Here is a 22125-nt window from a genome sequence, read left to right as displayed (position 1 = left end):
TAGCATATGCTAGCACCCTCGTCTGGCTGTTAGTGTGTGTCTTGCTTTCATATTTGTAAAACAAAACTGGTTTATTCCTCTGAATAACTTTTGAGGAAAAAAAGGAAGAACAGGACAGGCTGTGCTGTTGTATGAAAATAATCCATGCCATAAAAGAAATAAGTTATACCAACATAAAATGTATTATTTTCATATAACAGTATGACGTGAAGTGCATGATGCTGCTTATACCATATTGATTTGCCAGCAATTACAATTGACATTTTATTAATAAATGACACAGCTTGCTTTTGAACCATTTATAGTTGTATGTTATAGAACTTCTGCGAGACAAGATAGTTCCTGTTATTACTTATTAATTATTGCTGCTATAAACACTAATGTTACACCAGCTGGTCATTCCCTCCCTAGCTTCTCTTTTATTCGCTATGTTGACGTTAACAAGATAAAAAAAAATATGCAGTCAGATTAAAATGATGAAACTGGAAAAAATAAACTCCTCCGTCCTGAAAACTCTCAGATGTCAGACAACGTCACCATATCAATGATTATATATTCTTTGTTAAATAATACTTTTTTTGTAATTTGTTTTTTATTATTATTATTATTATTATTATTATTATTATTATTATTATGTGGAGAGTCCACCATACAAGTTCATCTGTTCTGTTTCTCATCAACCCCTCACACTACTGCAAATTTGGTTCCCAACTATTGAAAAACATGTTGATCTGCCTATCAGGTTACAATCTTGCCAGATGGTTTGTGGGGCTTTTCTAATTAAAGATTAAAATAATACATATGAGAATGACTGCACTGTGATTAGCTTGCCATTTGTTGTTTGGCTACCAGGGTGTGTAGTGAAACAAAACTAGCTATACTGCAATGTATGTTTTTACCACAGTATGACAACAGATTTCTTGAAAAACTGCTGCTCATCTGTCTGAAGATACTTTCCAACATACACATTTCTGATGCTAAAACAGAAAGACCAAACTAGATGCCCTCAGTGAAGCAGAAGTGTTTCTAAATCTGTAAGATTTCCATTACTTGTAGGCAAAGGCTTAAAATTGCATCATTGTGTCATTGGTCTGCACTTCAGTCAACAAATCAATACCAGGTCATGTCAGCATGCTGGGTGACTAAGCTACTTTAACCCAATTTAACAACTGTTATCAGGGTAAATTTGATTAAACTGGTTTAATTGTTACTGATGTGCACAGCAGCACAAGTAGAAACTTCAAGTATCTAAAAAAATAAAATGACCTGTCTATGGTCTAGTCTGCATGAGTGATTGAGAGGTTAAATCCTAGAACCACCAAGCTCCCACCACTGGGAGCTTAAGCAAGGCCCTTAACCTACTCTGCTCAAAAGAATGTACATGTCCTAAATAAATGCATCCAGTAAACAGTTCCAAGTTTGGCAATACTATAAATATAATGAAATGATTATCAGGCCTGACAACCCCAAAGAGAAATAATGCGTAATCCTGTCCTCTGAGCATGTAGAATATTTTCCATATACAGTCCTTTCACAAATTACTTTTCTAAGGTAGAAACCTCACTGCACGAATATACGGGTTTTGCAGTAACCACCAAATATTGCTGCTCATCTGTTTTACCTGAAATTGAAACACTTGAAAAGGTTACCTGCATGCTAAATATAATTACATTGATGTTAAGTATATAGGGTAGTGGTCTAATTTTCGTACATAAATTTTGTATACAAATCATACATACATTGATGGATTTTATTTCACATTAAAAAACTCAGAAACATTCTCCATTTACCCTGGCAGAAAGCGAGAGCACTGCAACAGTGCATATTTTGAGTTGGAAAAATCAATTAATAATGTGAGATGGGATGAAGGGGGCGGGGCTTTCATAAGGTCAGTTAATATTGGAAATACCTGCACAACTGTTAGTCATACCAGATTAATATGTTGATGGGCTTTTAGTGATAACTCCTAGTATTGTAATCTGTAGCATGCAAAATGCTGGATTATCACTAGGCACAATTGTATTACTAGAAATAACATACTAGTGTCTTTGAATGTACTTTAATTGAATGAACTTTAACCCTGACTGCTACACACGTATACTGTTTAAGTATTTTTACCTTTTGAGCTTTCAATTCTTTCAAATAAAACCCCAATTCCAAAAAAGTTGGGATGCTATGTAAAATCTAAATAAAAACAGAATGCAATGATTTGCAAATCTCACAAACCCATATGTTATTCACAATAGAACCATGTAATCAACCTATACTACACCATATGGAAAACAATATGTTGACACCCCTTCTAATTCAGCTAGTTCAGTTACATCCACCACCAATATGATCGCTATGGACACTGGCGGCAGAATGGGTCATCAGTTAACCTGACATGACAATTAACCTGGTACTGTCAAGCAAGTTCATCACATTTCTTTCAAACTGCTAAATCTGCACTGGACAACTGTAAGTAATGTTACTGTACAATGCATTTGTCTAGAAGCAACAACAGCTCTGCTGGAAAGCGGTAGGCCACACAAACTTTTAGATGGGACTGCCAAGCTTAATGATCTATCCTTGGTTGCAAGAGTCTAAAACGAGTTCCAAACTGCCTCTGTTAAAGTAGAGTCCACTAGTTTTGGAATGAAATGTTGACCATGCACATATGGAGGTGATGTTTGGGTGTCCACAAACTCGTCTGAATTTTGATACTGAATCTAGTGACCTTTAGGTAGAGTCCAACTTTGAAATCTTATACACTATTAAGTAGTTACCTCTTGTTGCTCCCTGATGATTCCAAAAGGGCTGAATCCTTGCTATTGCCATTGGAACTTCCGGTCGATTCATTCCCGTTCGATGAGTTTCCATGCGACTCATTGCCATGTGACTCATTTCCTTGTGATTCAGTCCCACTTCCACTGGAACCACTGCTCTTCATCTCCACATCCTCATGCAAGGAGTGTGCCATCTTGCGGTCACTGTGGGGTGAGGCAGAAGGGTCCTGACTGCTGCTGTCACTGCCCTCTGAGGCCAGTCCAAGCTCTCCTGCCTCTGCAAAACTGCTAATGCGATGAAGTGTTGCCATGGAACTGCAGCCAATGGCCTGGTCCTGGGCCTCCAGAGAGGAAAATAGATATGGTTTTGAGTTCGTGTCTTCAGACATGGAGATGGACTTCTGCATTTGTGCGGTGATTAAGAAAATTCCTCCATCTTCTCAATGGTGTTGAGACACAATATGGAATCAAATTGGGCCTGGGTATCCTTTGAGAGAAAACACAAAGAAGCATACAAGAAACATCAGTGACAGAAAATTGGGCTGACAGAAAATTGGAACCACAGAGAACTTTCAATGACACAAAAAATGATTACCCCACTGGGATCATTTGAAACCTGTTACATCATGACCTGTTACATCATGACCTGTTACATCATGACCAAAGTAAATGTGTTTCAAAAGTATTTTAGCATACAGAAAATGTTTGTGGTATTGCTCTTAGAAATTTACCAAATTATGAACAAAGAATATCAACTATATAAGTTATTTAAAGGATGCCACCCCACTCCTTGTACCTGGATAGTAAGTCAGATAAGTAACTTTCATACTCCCTTTGCATATGCCTGACTTTTGAACTCATCAGTTATAAAACAAAAAAAAGAAATCTAATCTCAAATCTGAAATCTGTATCAACTGTATTTTTGCCTTCTCAGTTTTCTGTGGAAACCAAAGTATGTAATGTTATTTTCTTATGTCTAAAACAAAAGCTGGCACTGGCAACAAAAACCTAAACAAATTTGATCAATGTGTTCGCCAACAGATGTGTTAAAACCTGGTTTATGTCAACCCTGACAAGCTATCACACAAGGCATCCCCCCCAACCACTAGTACAGATTTTACATATATTCGTATAGAAAGCCACCACAAGGTGGGCAGGATGTGGCAACAGTGGGCTTACATAAGTTGAACAAAAAAATACTTTTCAGAAAAGCACTATGTGACATCAAACAATCTTTTTTTTTTTTTTTTTTTTTTTACCACTTGACTAATCAAGTGGAGGAACGCTTGCTGGTGTGCTGGTGAAAACATTTGTCTTATTAGGATGCAAGTATAAGATTTCTGACATACTGAATCAAAAAATATTTAACTACAAATATTCCAAAGTTCCAATGTAAGATAAGATAACTACTTGGCTATTTCTGGGATAGTACGTCATGTGACTGTGACTGCATAAAGACAAGTCACACAAGCAATTCCCCAGCACTACTTTATTCAGCGAGAGGCAAAATACGAAGGAAAACAACAAACTCCAATCTTTATTTAATCTGCATTACTGATGATAATAAATCTATCTACGAGAATTTGTTTCTTTACTTCAAATACATTCAGTAATAAGGAGGATACAAAAAAAGAATCACATTATATCTGAACTGCACATAACAGTTAAGAAAAAAGTAATCAAACCTACAACGACCTAGGTTAAAAGCTTGATCTTAAAGGGCAGCATCTGTCTGGTGCCCTTCTTAAAAGAGAAGCTCACAGAGCTAGCCAGAACATCAAAGTTAAGTTTAGCTTAGCTATGGTCAAGAGTCTAGGGGTTCTATCAGCTGTGCTCTATACAAAACATCTATCTGGGCCTTCAAAGGTGTCTAATCATGTGGTCTAGCCTCTGTAGCTGTATGCTTTGCCCTTTAGCCTTGCTAGAGGCTTCTCCACAGGTTCTGTAGGTTATCAGACCAGAGAGATCTGCTGTTTTATCTCCCAGGGTCTCGACTGGCCTGCCATATTCTGCCTTATTCTCATCTCCAAGATATAACATTCAGTCTGAGCTTGGTTTGCAGATACAGTCGGATCCATAAGTATTTGGACTGTTACACACCTGTTATAATTTTGCGTCTGTACTCCACCACAGTGGATTTGAAATGAAGCAATGAAGATGTGACTGAAATGTAGATTTCCACCTTAAATTCAAGGGGTTTAACACAAATATTGCGTTAATCATTTAGGAATTACATCCATTTTTTAGATATTCCCTCAATTTTCTCATGCTCAAGTATTTGGACAATTGACTGATAAGAAGTTTCATATGGCCCGTTTTCTTGTTAACGAACTAAGGAGATAAAAGGTCTGTAGTTGATTCAAAGTGTTGAATTTGTATTTGGTAGTCGTTCATGGGAGGTCCACAGAGGTTTCGATGCAAATGAAGGAGACAATCATTAGGCTGAAAAAAAAAAAAACAGACCTATAAGCGAGATAGCAGAAACTTTAGGTTTGGCCAAATCAACAATATGGTACATTCTTAAAAAGAAAGAATGCAACGGTGAGCTCAGCAACACCAAAAGGCATGGAAGACCATGGAAGATGACTAAAATGGAGGATCACAATTCTTTCTAAATTGAAGAAAAAACCTTTCACAAGATCTAGCCAAGTCAAGAACACTCTGCAGGAGGCAGGCATATCTTTGGCAAAGTCTACAATCAAGAGACGCCTTCATAAATGTAAATGCAGATGGTTTACCTCAAGATGCAAAGCACTAGCAACACTCAGGTACAGAAAGGCTAGATTACACTTTGCTAGAAAACATCTATTTAAAAAATAAATAAATAAATAAATAAATAAATAAAAAAGGTCTGGAACAAGATTTTTTGGACAAATGAAATCCCATTTAATTTGTAGCAGAGTAGAAGAGAAGAGATCATATCAGATCATACCAGAATATGAAGAAGGATAGGAAAAGAACATGAGCCAAAGCATACCCCATGCTTTGGCTCATCTGGAGGAAGTGTTACGGCATGGGCATGTATGGCTGCCAACAGAACTGGGTCACTAGTGTTTATTGATAATGTGATTGCTGACAGAATTCTGAAGTGTATAGAGCTGTATACTTTCTGCTCAGATTCAAATGCTGCAAAACTGATAGAACAGTGCTTCACAATACAGGTGGATAATGACCAAGAATGTGCAGCGAAAGCAACCCAAGTGCTTCTTAAGGCAAAGAAATTAAATGTTCTTAAATGGCAGAGTCAGTCACCTGACCTAAACCCAATTGAGCATGCTTTTCAATTGCTGAAGACAAAACCAATGGCAGAAAGACACACAAACAAACAGTGACTGAAGGCAATTACAGTAAAAGCCTGGCAAAGCATCTAATGGGAGGAAACTCAGCATTTGTTGATGCGTTGCAGACTTCAGGCACTTACTGACTGCAAAGGATGTGCACCCAAGGGTTAAAAATAATCCTTATATTTATAATTGTGTTTGTCCAATTACTTTTGAGTCTGTGAAAATGGAGGGGCACTGTAAAAAATGGCTGTAATTCCTAAACACTTAAAGCAATATTTTTGTTAAACCCCTTGAATTAAATCTGAAAGTCTACACGCCAATCACATCTTGATGGTGTACAGAGGCAAAATTACAAAAATGCGTGTCACTGTCCAAATACCTATGGACTAGGGTTGTGAAAGATCATGATATTGGGGATCGGTAATAGACAGAGATAGTCAGTCACAGCCCCCCGTACGCAATAATATCGTGTATCGACAGTCTCACAGGCTGACGATAGGACGATCTGACTATGGAGATCGCCCAACACTACTACAGACCGAACTATATTCCTATACACACACACACAAGTATGTTAAGACCAGAGTATCTCATTCCAGAACCATGGGCGGTAATATTTGAGTTGTTCCCGCTTTGCTGTTATAATAGCCTCCACTCTTCTGAGAAGGCTTCCACTAGATTTTGGAGTCTGGCTGTGCACTCTCAGAAAGGATGTGTTAATATCCTATACACTTTTTGTGTTATTACTATTTCAACACGTGTTAAATTATCCAATAATTGTGTTACAAAAAGAGAAAAAAAAATCATGAGTGACCAACACAACGTGTTAAATTATTGTCCAATCATCTTGCGGACTGCGCTGCTGACGTCATCATCAAACTCTGAACTCGCCTCAAAGTGAATGTTCGTTACTTTTGATTGTGACCGCAGAGTCCTGAGGCCAGGAAACCAAATGACCACAGGTAAGTTAGTGTTCATCACTATATAGTGTTAATGCTGCTGAAAATGCCTGGCTGAGTTTGTGATATTTAGGCAGGGAGCTCTCGAAAATGTATTCATTGGAAAACAGTAACTCACAAGTGATCATTAACTTTACCTATCATGATGGCTTCAAAAGTGAATATCATGTACTGCTTCCTCAGTGTTGGCGTTTCACTACTAGTGTCATGTGTTTATGTCGGCTGTGAAATATGGACTGAGGATATTCCATAATTCTCTAAGGAATTCGCTAGGGATGAGTGATGCTAACCTAGACACTCACCTGAGTTAATAACATTACTTTAGCATACAGCTCACGATAATGTTAGACATTCCCATTCCCTTTTTGAAAGTTAATGATAACCGTGCATTACCTGTGTGAAGTTGCCCCCCCCACCAACGCAAAACGTCAGCAAAATAGTCTCAATCGTTTGTGCTCCGTTTGTGCCGTAAAAATTTTCGTTTGTGCTGCTTCGGTTCAGGAGATATTAAAAGAATATTCAAAAGGTCATCCTGGGGTCACTCAGCCCCCCCCACATGCTCCAAATTAACCCGAAATAGTCTCAATCGTTTGTGCTCTGTTTGTGCTGATAAAAGTTTTGTTTGTGCTGCTTTAGTTTTTCAAATATTAGACATTTAATTATGGTGCGGTGACGTCACCAGCCCCACACATGCTCCAAGTTCATTCAAAATAGTCTCAATTGTTTGTGCTTTGTTTGTGCCGGTTTGTGCTGATAAAAGTTTCGTTTGTGCTTCTTCGGTTCAGAAGATATTAAAAGAATATTTATAGGTCATTCTGGGGTCACTCAGCCCCCCACATGCTCCAAATTCACATGCATGTGTGGGGCTGGTGACGTCACCGCACCATAATTAAATGTCTAATATTTTAAAAACGAAAGCAGCACAAACGTAACTTTCATCAGCACAAACCAGCACAAATGAAGAACAAACGATTGAGACTATTTCATGTTAATTTGGAGCATGTGTGAGGGCTGAGTGACCCCAGAATGACCTTTTGAATATATTTTTAATATCTCCTGGACCGAAGCAGCACAAACGAAAATTTTTACGGCACAAACCAGCACAAACGGAGCACAAACGATTGAGACTATTTTGCTGATGTTTTGCGCTGGTGGGGGGGCCAACTTCACGCAGGTCCAAGCATTACAGTTGTTCACCATGATGTAATACAGAGAGTGGGTTAATGTTAACTACATTTAGCAAGTGTTTTGGACAAGGTAAGCTGTAGTAATTAGCATTAGGAGGATGGGTTAGGGCAATGTTTCTTCATGCTTTGGGTGAATGTTAATGCTGGTTAACAGGTGCAGACAGTTAGTGGTGGAACTTAGCAGAACTTAACGGAACTTAGCTAGCTCAGTAATGCCGAGGCCAAAGGTCCTTCACAAGGTTAATGTAACAAAAAAAGAGGATGGGGTTTAGGTTGTAATGCTTTCCACTATCTCTGTAATATTGGTAGATGTAATTAGGTTGTGCAAAAACATTGGTGGTGAGGTGCTAAAATCAAGAAAATAAATATTGGCAAGTTAGCTAGATTTTCCTGGTGAGGCTTCAGCACCATTTTGTTCATTAGTAGATTACACAATTTGGGATTCTGTAACGCCGTTTCTCAGTTAAAGCCCAAAGGCATTTGTCCATATTTTGTAGCTAACAACTAACCAACAGTTTTTTTTGCTCTTTTACAGCTTTTCAAATGGAAGGAAATGGGGCTCTTATCTTCCCAGATAGCAGGGAGATTTGTAAGAAGATGCATCAACTCCAATTCTTACATCTGTCAAATGTTTTAATGATTTTAATAAATAATGTCACCTGAATTTCCTGCAATTGAGAAGTGGGGTTTATTTTGTGAGCCTTTTAGTAGAATAATTGCATACAAACTAATGTTGTTTTTTTTATGATAATTATTTTGGAAAAACGTATACACAACACAATTAATTTTTTGTATTTTTTTTTAACACATCTTTGTATGAAAATGTACTAACACTCTGTGTTATAAGTAACACAAAAAGTGTTGTCCTTAACTAGACACGCAGGTGTGTTAAAAATTAACACATAATATCTGTTTTAAGAGTGTGGGAATTTGTGCTCATTCAGCCACAAGTGTTTGGGCACTGATGTCATTTTGACCATGGCATGGTTGTTGGTGCCAGATAGGCTGGTTTGAGTATTTCAGAAACTGCTGATCTCCTGGGATTTTCTCACACAACATTTATATATTATATATGTCATTTATATACATACATATATTTTTTTATACATACACTCTGAGCAAAAGCAAGGAGGCTGCTAAACAGTCAATTACACAACCAGCGCACCCTTAGAGATATATCTCTTCAAAGAACAAATGACAAATTAGCTTTACGTCAGAGGGATATCTTATATTGTAAGCTTCTGACTGCTCCATTTCAGATAAGGTGCCCATTGACTGTGTGCCAAACAATCCATAGTAACCTAGTAACCTAGAGGACAAAGACACAACTAAAGCAAAGTCTACCTCAAATGTTCTCAAATACAGCCTTTGATGGCTACAGTACAAAACGCTACAGTGATGTACTGTAGATATAGTGAGCACCTTATATAAGTTAATTATTAAGCTGTTAAACTTTGTTCTTGCTACGTGACCATCACTTTCACATGCAAGAAGAGTTGAGAAGTTCAAATCATTCAACATTCAAACACAGACAAGCATACAGACATGCCTGCACACACACACACACACACACACACACACACACACACACACACACAGTTTGCCTGCCCAGAACGTAAATGGAAATGAACTTGAGGAATAAACAACTAAGGGTACCAATCTGGCTAAATATACAACAAATAGCTTTAAAAACAACAAAATTACAAGCTTAGCATTTGTAGAGTGTCACTTTAACTGATATGGGGATTTTTAACTAGTATATATTTATATCTTGAATATTTCTTAAAACATGTTTCTGACATTGAGTTGGTATATATTAGAGGAGTTGTGGTTCTGTATAAACGGTCATTTTCTGTTTTGTTCTCCCTGTTATGTGATCAGGATTTCATTTTGGCCATGCACCCAACCCCCTTTGTTGTTTATCAAAGAAACCTCTTGTTCCATGTTGTGTAGAATGCAAGCACTACTAAATAATCTAAAACATGCAATTGTATGAGAAAATTGCGATAATGTCTCATAAATCTTCACATGAAGCTGCCACCCCCATACTTCACATTGTGTTCTTCAGATTAAATGCCTCAACCCTCCTCTATACATAGTGCAGATCATTATGGCCAAATGGTTGTATTTTTGTTTCCCCTGGCAGTTAATTTGTGCTTCTTCTCTGAGCAATGCAGTGTCTTTATGGTCCAAAGATTTTTATATTTGCATTCAATTGTTTGTGGTGATACTTATGGTACCTTCAGTTGTTTAAAATTTGCTCCTAAGGAGGAAACACTTGTCTGTGTCCACAATTTTCTTTCGGCAGTCTTGGCTGAGTTGCTTGGATTTCCTCACCCTTGAATACAGCCACAGGTGCACTCCTGGTTAACTCCTAATTATGATAAATGGCCAAGCTTCTAAAAGTCATTACATCTATTTCTGGAATGTTTCCAGATTTCTGGAATCTTCAACTTGATATATGTAAACTTTTGACCCACTGGAATTCTGATATAGTGAGTTAAAGCTGAAATAAATCTGTTTCTAATAAGTTGTTTTAAAATGGCCTCTGATGTGAACAAAGTAGAGACCCTAATTAATTTAAATGTATGGTGACGTGAAATGTATGGAGAAAACCTTAGATTGCTCGTCTTTATTCCAGTATATGTAAACTTTTGGCCTCAGCTGTACTTGGTATTCCACAAATACAGCAAATGGTTGACGTAGTCTAATACCACAAATAAAGAGTACCCACTGAATGTTCAATTTGGAGTCATGCAGTGAAATTTCAGTGAAAGCGGTTAAATTCAATGAAAGGCTTGCATGCCTTTTACATAAAACAAATTAACTTTGCTTCTTTGTGCTTATTCCTCAGGCCTCTGCCCTTTGTAAACACAACATTTGTAATGACTTTACAGAGTAACCTGAAGGTTTCTGCCTATAAGGCTCCTCTATTTTCTCCCTGGACATATTCATCTTTCTAACCTTCAGTTTCCGTGTTTAATTATTTGTAATTTAAACTGCCTGTCATTTTGAACAAGGAATAATTGTCACATTAACCACAGAAGAGGTTGTCAGTGGAGTTTTATTTTACATTATTGATAGCACCAATCCCCAGAGACATACCAGATCAAAGGGGGGAAAATATCCTGGAATAAAGGAATATTGTAATCCACTTCTACTGCTGCTCAATTTCAAGGCTTTTTTTTGTCTCAACCAACTACTCTATACTAGTTATGTAGACCTTCCAATCATTGGCCTTTCTTCTGCTCATCAAGGAGCTGAAAGGGTTGCATTTAGACAAGTCTGAGTGGAAAAATAAATAGCCTGAGGCCCTGGGGACAAGCAGATTTTAGATCCAAATTATAAGGCAACTATGAATTGGAGTTTTATTCATAGTTACCTTCAGGACTTTGGTTTAACAAACAGAAAAAGCACCAACTCCTTATTGACTTCTGCAAAACAAAAGTTTTATTTGGTATGTATGTATGCATGTTTAACTTTAATATAATGATGGTGTAACACACTTAAATGCTGCCCTACTATAGCAAACACTTCTAAAGCCCACCACCTACTGTAATATAATCACATATTTGTTAGTTCACATAACCAACAACCCAGTTATTCCTGGAACTGCAGACAGAAAGGGGGTCCAATTGTAAGCTATTTTTCATGGGCCATAGAATTTCTTCCTTCATGCTGTAACTTAGTCAGCTCTTCTTTGAGTCAGTATCATTTGGTAAAAAAAAAAAAAGGGCCAATCAGAGCTAGGCCAGCAAGAGTAGGGTGGATAGATTGGTTTAGCAACTACATTTATTCTACACTGGCAAATTATCAGCCGAGTGCTGGACAGCCTGGGGGGAAAAAAAAAGAGGTTTTTGGGAAAGGATGTGCTGGTGGTGGTATGGACTTACCTGTTAGCTTGGAATTTACTGTTTTCTCAATCAGATGACCACCACAGCAACAATGATTTTCCAATCCACTCCATTGGCTCATGTTCCAGGGCCCCTGTGAATCCTTCTAGTCATTTCCTGCATTTGCAGCACCTATGTGGAGTGACACACATCAGATGATGGCAGACAAATTAGGTTTCAGTTACCTTTCATTTAATGACTTAGTTTTAAGTTTCAGTACCATGAATGGGCAGTGACACAATTTGTAGTGACTCTTTATAAATGTAGTGGATTCTGAAGAGTTTACCAGTAGCAAGTTTACTCTAGGTGTGGATGGGACAGTAACTTTTCAAACTGCTGCTCATGCTTCGTCACAGGGCAGTGTGACACACTTGGAGGAAAGAGCTATCTGCCCTCTTCTGCATACATGAGCTTACAGATGTCCATGATTGGCTAGTGTTGCTGTGATTGACAGAAAAATAACACCAGCCTTCCTAACTGGAGAGCATGCCCAATTTTACTCCCTTGGCTCCCTGTGACACCATCATAATTCAAATTTGTGATATCTCAAGGATAGGGCAAATGCTTTTATGCTGCGCCACTTGGGAGGTCCAGAAGAATAATATTTTCACACTACAACACTGGCAGTTCATAAGAAGCATAACAATGTCACCTATGAATATGTTAAGTTCAAATATGTCAATAACTGTAATAACTTCAAGTTAGTATATGATTCAAGGAAGAACAACCAGTGAACCAGCGACAGGGTGATGGGTGCCCAAGGCTCAATGATGCATGTGGGGAGCGAGGGCTAGCCCATCTGGTCGGATCCCACAGAAGAGCTACTGTAGCATAAATGGCTGAAAAACTTAATGCTGGCTATGATAGAAAGGTGCCAGAACACACAGTGCAGCTGGCTGTGTATGGCTCTATGGAGCAATAGAAGTAGGTGACCTGGTCTGATGAATCATGTTTTCTTTTACATGATGCGGATAACCGGGTGCACGCACTATGGAAGTGTGATGCTCTGGGCAATGTTCTGCTGGGAAATCTTGGGTCCTGGCCTTCATGTGGATGTTTATTTTGACACGTACCACTTACCTAAACATTGTTGCAGACCATGTATGTACAACCCTTCATGGCAACTGTATTCCATAATGGCAGTGGCCTCTTTCAGCCGGATAATGCACCCTGCCACACTGAAAAAAAGTGTTTATGGATTGTTTGAGGAATATGATAAAGTGTTCAAGGTGCTGACTGGGCCTACAAATTTCCCAGATCTCAATCCGATCGAGCATCTGTGAGATGTCCTGGACAAACAAGTCTGATCGACGGAGGCCCCACTTCTCAATTTACAGGACTTAAAGGAGCTGCTGCTAATGTCTTGATGCCAGATATCACAGCACAACTTCATAGATTTTGTGGAGTCCATGCCTCAAGGGGTCAGAGATGTTTTCGTGGCACAAGCGAGACCTACACAATATTAGGTAGGTAGTTTTAATGTTATAGCTCATTGGTATATTTAATGAAGAAGCTTCAAGTTCCAGACAAAAGAAAACAGACAACTAATTATGTGATTGTCAGTTTGTCTTGCATTGTAATAAAGTACAGGTATACACATTGTAATATACAGAATTCAGGATATATGGTAATCAAGTTCTGACATACGGCAAAAACCTTTTTGCTTAGCTGTGACATGCAGCAGCATTATGAAATTGCATTATAAAGAGCTTTATACTCACAAGGTAACTAATTACATGAAATTATCTACATTCATTACCTTCTGTAGATAAGTTTGTTCAAGTGTGATATTAGGAAAGTGTTCAGTCAGTTTTGGCAACATTTATGTCACCTTGTGAAAGTTTTCAAACAGTCATTCGGATTTTTTTGGTAGCATGTACTGATCACATACTGTATATTGTCTAATTGCAAGCACCAACAGTGTGGTGGTTCTTATATAATTTAGCACGGTGGGTTTTTTTCACCAGGTGCATGCCAAGCAACAGTAAAAAAATAGCATGACATAAGTCCAGTCTGGTGTAACCACTAATTAATTAATAATTAACTACTAGAAGTGAACGTGTAGCTTTTACATGCTGTAAACTTTCCCATTCAGTGAATACATTTTTCTGCCAGGAGAATTATATTTTTCATTCGGTCTGGCCGTTCCTTTAGGTGAAAAAGCAGAAAAGTATAGATTTCATGTGTATGCTATATAGTCATAACATGGACTAAAAATAATAATTGCTACAGAAAAAAAGAAAACTAAACCTCTGCATTTTAGAGGTGCACAAAAACATAGATGCCTATGAAGTCTAGTATATGCAAGACTGGTTTTTAGTTGGGTTTTAAAATGCAGAAAGAAGGTACAAGCATGGATGTTGAGAGAGAGAGAATGTTTTGAGGAAGCCACTCTAAAGACCCCATCTCCTGTGGATCAGTAAATCATACACAGTGCACAGGTGAGTATGAAAAAATGAGGCAAAGATAAGTAGGTGGGGACCAGACAAAGCAGGGACTTAAAGACCATAATATGTCTTTTTGCACTGTATTCAGAAACAAACAGAGAATCATTGTAACTTTGATTTGTAAAGTGTGAAGGTGATGCCTTCACATTGTCTGGTGTGGGCAAAACCCCAAGCAGCTGAGTTTGGCATATACTGCAACTTGTGTAGATCCTGTACTGGAGTCTGTAAAGAATAGTGTTCTAATAACTGAACCCAGATGTGACACATGGTCACACATCTCCGCTGCAGAAAGGGAAAGGGAGGGATGAAGTCTGCACTTGAGGAAAGTTGTATTAGTAGTGTTATAATGAGAATAAAATGACAGAGCGGTGTCTACAGTAACTTCAAGGCTTCTTAAGTCAGTTTAGGTTGGTTTAAAGTCAGCAATAATCGGTGACCACGTTTACATGGACAGCAGTAATCTAATTATTGATCTTATTCTGAGTAAGACAATATTGTGATTAAGGTGTTTACATGAGTCGCTTTTAGGATATTCCTTTCATGTTCCCGTTTTACATGTTATAGAACATAGATCGATTAACGGAACATGTCATTACGGCTCCACACCACGCCGTCCAACGTCCCTCCAGAATTTCACGTATTAACATGCAGTCGGTCTTCGTTATGGTACCGTATACAGTTTTGGCGGTTTCATTTTTAATTTTATGAAAGCTTCAAGTGCAGTTAATTATTTGTCATGCTATATGCGCAAATAGACAACTGCTTGAAGCCACGGGCAGCGTCCAAAACCACATACTTACCCACTATATCGTAGCAGAAACACATATATTTCGCCTACTATATAGCAGGTAAGTACGTGGTTTGGGACACAGCCGTGCTCTCCTGTTTGCTGTCAAATGGTTGAGCACTGCCGTGTGTGATCGTGTCCTGTCGCAAAATGCGGTGAAAACTCCCACACGAGGTGAATAGTGTGATTAAGGTGTGTACATGTCTGTAATGCACGTCAATAATGTGACTAAAACAGGAATACTCCACATGTCTTAATTCAATTTGTGTTTACTTTGAGTATGACTTTAGTCGGATTAAGGTAATAAAAAATTGCTGTTTACATGGTAGTTTCTTAATCAGAGTATTGTCTTAATCAGGTTAATATCGGATTATTGTTGTCCATGTAAACATACTGAGTGAGAGGTGCTTGGCTGTAATCAGTATGACCTCAGATTTGTTAATGTTGAGCCTCATAAAGTTTGTACACATCCAGTCAACCAGTGCCTGAGGGGGCAGTCTGTGTGAGGTTTCAGTGTGTACTGCACATCATTAGAATGATAATGGAACTCTAGACCATGTAGTCTGATGATATTGACAAGGTCGAGTATGTCTATAAGGAATCGCATAAGAAAACAAACTGCTATCTGTCAGAGAGAAAATATTAGATCCAGACCGAGGGGACAATACCCATAAGTCCTACAATTTTTGTGAGTTGTTGCAGGAGTATGTCCGTGGCATACTATGTCAAAAGAAGCAGTTCAGCAAAATATGTTCAGTAACCCAGGATTAGCTGCAACCAATGAGTCGCTTGAAACTCTGACAAGAATAGTTTCAGTATTGTGGTCCTACACTCTGCCTGAAACTTTTCAAACAGAGAGTTTGAGGCCAAGCATTCTTTGGGCTAAGCTGCTACCACATGCTCACATGGATAGCTTGCCCAGAAAAGGCTGGTTGGAAATAGACCTGTAATTACTGAGCTCCACTGGGTCAAGCCCTGGCTTTTTAAGAACTGGATTGTAGCCAATTTCAAGTTGGTGGGAACAGAGCCAGAACAAAGAGAGAAGCATTACCTATGTGTGGGTATGGAGAAAGAAGACATGTTTTAATCAGAGGAGTAGACATAGCATCCAGATGGAAATTGCTAGCTCTGGATGCCAACTTCGCAACAGAACCTTCCTGCAGAAACAAACGTAGAGAGTCACCCAGTAACTGTAGAAGAGGGTGAAAAAAGACTTGTTTGCAGATCTGTGGTAAGCCTATTCAATATTTATTTAGGTAAGAATTTTTTTTCTTTTTTTCTAATTTTTTTATTTCATTTTCACATTTTTTCTCTATCGAACAAAAAGAAAGTGGCATTTCTTACCATTTTTGATCATAAATTTGTGTATATTGATAGTGGTAAAATTGTACAGCTCCTATGCAAAATGTGTGAAGTTTAGCATGGTTGGTAATATAATCAGAGTAAACATCATTGGACTTCATGGCAGTGTAAGATTGTGTATGTACAATTAAATCAAGGCTAGTCTTAGGATTGTAAACTTCTCAAGCATGTTCATTAAGGCAAGTATGGTTAAATTTCTTGGTATGACGGAACAAGCAAATCAAACAGTACAGCCTTATGTTAAGAGATTGAAAAACCCATGCCACAGGCATTAAGAGGTAAAATACCTGCTCAGAAAATCAAAAATCCCAGCAATGGAGAAGTTTCAGTCAAAATACATTTAGCTGTATCAAAATGAACACCAGTAATGTCTGTAGGACGTGCTTTATCCACATACTGTGTTATGTTACAGTAGGTGACAGTACAAACCAGCAAACTTCACCAGGCCAGTATTTCTCTAACAATGCAGAGGACCAGATAACCTACATTTGGAACCCAGCTCCAGCTACGAGTCAGTTGGAAGATTTTTCTTGCACATCCCAAAAATACTGAGCCAAGTACACATCCCTTGAATCCGTGGGTCTGGTATGATATTAGTTCTCAGCACAGTGGCGACTTTTCATTTAAATCCTAATTACCAAGATCTAGCTTGATGGAATAGAACTAAAATGGACTGGCTGCAGGTTCCTGATGATTACATTGAGATAGACAGAAATTGTTAGAAACTTCCACCCACCCTCTGAGAGTAAAACCCCAGAACCATTTTTCTATTCGTAATACAAACACCCAGCAACCAGACCCCACTGCACAAGATCCCACAATATATAAGACAGGGCAGTGCAGCTCAGTGGTTAAGGTGTTGTTCTTCTGCTCAGGACGTCGTTAGTTCAAACTCCAACACCATCATTGCCATTGCCCTTGAGCAAGTCCCTTAACCCTCAATTGCTCAGATGTATAACTGAGATAAATGTACGTCGCTCTGGATAAGGACGTCTGCCAAATACCATAAATGTAATGTAATGTAATGTAATATGACATATCATCGTCATGGTCACTTATGCTGAATTCCTTGCAGTTATGCTGATAAAATAGCAAATAAGTTTAAACAGTTCAAAACTGAGAGTCAAACCTCAATATCACTGGTCTTTTTCAACACTGTGAACTTTCAGATTAAATGATCATTCAGATAACTTGGTGTTGGAAAATGAGGTCATGGTGTGCTGTGATTCTGCTGAGAGAGAAGCAACTGGCCAATTTCCTTTTACGTCAATGCATGTGTGTGCAGTCACTTGGCCAAACAAGCTATTCATTAGGGACAGAGACAGGTACATTAATTCTTTCCATTGGCTTTGCCACATTAAAATAATAAATCTTTGACAAAATAATAACATTTGAACTTGATTCAAGATACATAGGACTTTGGGATTCCTGAGAACTGAGCTTTAGTACGTAAAATGGAAAAACGCAATTAATTCTTTTTTTTCTCTGTCTAGATCCCCTGCCATTTCCCACGCTGAGAGCTTCAGCTATCAGTTCCGTAATGGTCTAATAGGAAAACAATTACAGGAAGGCTTTAGGTAATTCATTCTAGGGATCCAACTGATGATCAGGGCATGACTGCTTTGCTTCAAGTTATAATCAGTACCAAAGGAACAAGAAGTCTTTGTATTTTTTTTTTTTAATTAATGGAAAACAAATCATGTCATACTATGCTGAGGGCATTCTGTCTTCATAAATTCTTTCTAAGCTGGAATTTCCATTTTGTCTATTTTCCATAGACCATGAAATAAATGGTTCTTGTGAAAAATGGAAAAGGGAACCCTAACATTAATCCACATGCTGTACTTACAGTGTTTTATATTCACGTTTACTATTTTTTCATTGATTTTCTCACTCATTCTTTTAAAAGCCTGCATGAACTAGGCCTTATACTATGCAATTCATTCAGCCTCAAGTTCACAGTGGATCCGAAGCATATCCAGAAATACACCGTAGATGGGACACTTGTCCAACAGAGGAAATCTCTCTTTCTAATACGCACACACATACACGCGTGCACACGCAGAGGAAAATCAGAGAACCCAAACATACAAGGTGAGAACATGTGGAACTCCACACAGACAGTAACCTCGAGCTCAGGACTGAAACAGGGACCTAAAGCTGTGAGGCAGCATTTCTACATGCTACACTACCATGATTTCTCACTAAACTTTTAACCATTTTGTTATTTAGTATGACGAGGCTATTTAAGATCAACTGTTTATTATATTGTTTTAAATTGAAGGAAAATTTATTCATTTTCTTTTGTTTCTCTCTTAACAGTTCACACTTTTCCAGGGTCTAACATTTGAATTCCAAATTGCTCCTTACTAGATATACAGGATACAGCATATGGTATAGAATCCTGGTATAGCTTGTCCACTTCATTTAAAAAAAAAAAATACATTGAGTAATGGGTATCATGAGTTAGTGGGTATAATGAGTTATCAGTCTGCGTCCACAATTCACGACAAGACAACCAACTTTGCTGGTGGAGATTTTAGATTTATTTGAGACAGTTCCGACAAAACTTTCTTGATCCAACAATGAATGGTACTGAAAAAACTAGCCTGCTGCCCAGTTTAATTAATAATCTCAAAATAATTCAACAATCAAAGGAGGACAAATGAAACAAGAGGGACACCATTTGCACTATTGTCAGGAGATCCTAAATTCTATGATGTCATAGTCATCCACAGGCAGGTGGCAGAGAGAGCACAACTGGTCCTGTCCTCCGAGTGGGAAGCTTGGCATTCTCTATCGATCAGCCACTTGTGTAAAACGGGAGAAGGCAGCAGGCACTCTTGACTGACTACAATCAGCAACTCTATAACACCGCTGGAACAACAGTTTGAAAAGATACTGTGGTTGGCAATTTTTTGCGAACTTGCTAATTCACAACTGATAGAAGGTGTTCCAAAAAGCCTCGCATCAAGTGTTACCAAGATAATCTCCGGATCCACAGAGACCCCGATCAGGATAAAAGCATTTTCTTACACATTGTAAACTTTTCTACATCTTTAAAATGGGAAATGAGTTACCACTATGACTATCAGCATCACACCAGTCTGTCAAATCACCTGGGGTAAAAGACACTTATGGGCTCTCATCATCCTTTCTTCACCTGACTGATCTCTAACCGATCTAACATTGGTGGAGATAAACTCAGTAATTAATTCAGTCAGTTCTGTTGACTAGTTCTTGCTATTACTGTCAGTTATTAGGCCATTTCATGTTTTGACAAACATCCTCTGTCATCTGTACAAAGTGTGTAAGCTCTCTTCGTTTTGATGAAGATATGACCAGGTGCATCGCAGACATTTTGATAGCCAGTATCAGGTTATGACCTGATATGACACTTAACTACCAAGGTTTTTGACGTCTTATGCAGACTAATTGTTTTTACTACTGCATCTATTAGACTCCTCAAATGTTCTCACACTCCTCACAACTAGGCAAGGTTAGAAAATAACCCAAGTTAAATCCTTTTCATATCTTTTTGTATAAAATATATTCATGTTTTCTTTAGGTAGAGGTTTCAAAGTATATTCTTGGCTGAAAAACGAAATTCTGGTCAAAACCTGATTTGCTTTCAACAATTCATCTCTAGTGACGTCCGATGGCTTTTTCCGGTCAGTCTTGCCTTCACCACCCATCTGCAATCAGTTACATGTAAATAATAATAATAAATGTAATTACATTTATTTTTAAAGTAAATATCTACAACAACCCGAAAAATCATATTGTGATATATCATGATATCAATATTATATTATCTTATTGCCCAGACTTATTTTTGTTACATAGTCCTGGTCTATTATAATGGTTAACCAAGCCTCAACGAATAGTGACAGTGACGTGTACAGACAGTATACAGACCCTTCTTTATACTGCTTTAAGGGGTAAAAGCACTGGTTGAGTAAACATTTAAATAGAGGGTTGCTGCACATGTACTGTATTGTGCGTGCATGACTCATGGCCAGAACGCCTCTCTTGAAGCAAAAAAGTGCATTTCCCCCTCAATGTGCGTCATCAGCTTTTCCTCCACGCCTAACACCGTGGTATGCAATAACACAGCAACCACTTCAGCACTGCCTGCCAAATGTGCTCTTTATTTTCTAGTGCACATAGTCATCCCCCCGGTGAAAGTGAATCCACTGCAATCTGCATAAAAGCACACAATGAAATGTGGGACTCGAATTGTGCTATAGGCTCTTGACCAACAACAAGAAAAAAAATCTACCAGAAGTATATTTATGCCACAGGATAAAGCAGTTACAGAACATAAATGAATGAATAAAAGCTTCAGACAAAAATATTACATTACATAGAAATGGACTGTGATAGAGGCATGATGATACATTGATAGATTGGAATGTCTCTGGTGTACATGAGCATCCGAGCCAAAAATCATCCCAAATATTTAGATGATTAAATCTTTATCTTCATCTCGATTGAGACAACACCAGATGTCTCAACCGCCCGCCAATTTCCATGCACTTAAATGCGTATCTGTGCAAACTCTTTTCAATGATTTCTTTTAAATAGAATTTTATTTCAAATGAAAACTATGAACTCACTCTTTAATCACATTCAGACAAACAACAGCCCACAGACGCAGTCAGGTAAATGACTGAAGAATCAACATAACTACAAAACAGCACATGATGAGTCTACAGAAGATGACTACATCAGGTAGCTACAGTTAAAGATGACATCATGACTACATCAGGTAGCTACAGTTAAAGAGGACATCATGACTACATCAGGTAGCTACAGTTAAAGAGGACATCATGACTACATCAGGTAGCTACAATTTCCCCACAACAATTTATGCAAATTAAACACATGTTTCTTCATGGCTTAACTGGTCAGTAAAAAAACTGATATCCTAGAATATTTACCTTTAAACCAACAAATGCTGAGTATTAGCAGGCAAGAGAGCTGATGCTGAATTAGTTTCAAAAACACAGGCACACAGGTTAAAGCCAGATTAAGGTATTTGGAGCACCTCATCTAGGACTAGGTCAGTTTTAATAATTAGCTCACAAACACATACATCACATTACAAACTTAGGCACACTCAGGAGCCAATACCTTATAGCAGACACCATATTGCACTGGCACTGATGCCACCATTTTTTCTTCTTTCCTGTTGTTGTTCTGATATAAAAAAAAAAAAAAAAAAAGGGGGAATGTCTGAGCCTCATCAGAAAAACACATCATATTGTATAAGCAGTACAGTGATCCTGGGATTTTGAAAATGTGCAGTGGCCACTAAGTAGGCCTGTGTGATAGTTTATCATCCCTACAAGATATTACACTGGCATGATATCCAATGATGCGCCAATAGCATACCTTTAGTAAAGACCAACTTCATGTTTGACAAAACTGAAAAC

General features: G+C 38.1%; 1 protein-coding gene across 6 annotated transcripts in view; it reads right to left on the bottom strand.

Annotated features, from left to right (window-relative positions):
• per2 (period circadian clock 2) overlaps window positions 1-22125 on the bottom strand; it is a 59631-nt gene that overhangs the window by 34670 nt on the left and 2836 nt on the right. For 3 of the 6 annotated variants that reach the window (XM_017495437.3, XM_017495435.3, XM_053673631.1), the window contains 2 exons: window positions 12092-12223; window positions 2769-3255 (listed from right to left, as the gene is read on the bottom strand). In XM_017495437.3, coding sequence (XP_017350926.1) covers window positions 2769-3175 — 407 coding nt within the window. In that variant the 5' untranslated portion in view covers window positions 3176-3255; window positions 12092-12223. Of the gene's footprint in view, window positions 1-2768; window positions 3256-12091; window positions 12224-16376; window positions 21890-22125 lie in introns of all 6 variants that reach the window. The other 3 variants (XM_047162536.2, XM_017495436.3, XM_053673630.1) reach the window with 3 other exon arrangements.

The sequence above is a fragment of the Ictalurus punctatus genome, chromosome 20 (genome assembly GCF_001660625.3).
Source record: "Ictalurus punctatus breed USDA103 chromosome 20, Coco_2.0, whole genome shotgun sequence".
Classification (NCBI taxonomy): Eukaryota; Metazoa; Chordata; class Actinopteri; order Siluriformes; family Ictaluridae; genus Ictalurus; species Ictalurus punctatus.
The sequence above is the reverse complement of the archived record's forward strand: the minus strand, read 5'-3'. Positions and strand labels throughout refer to the sequence as shown.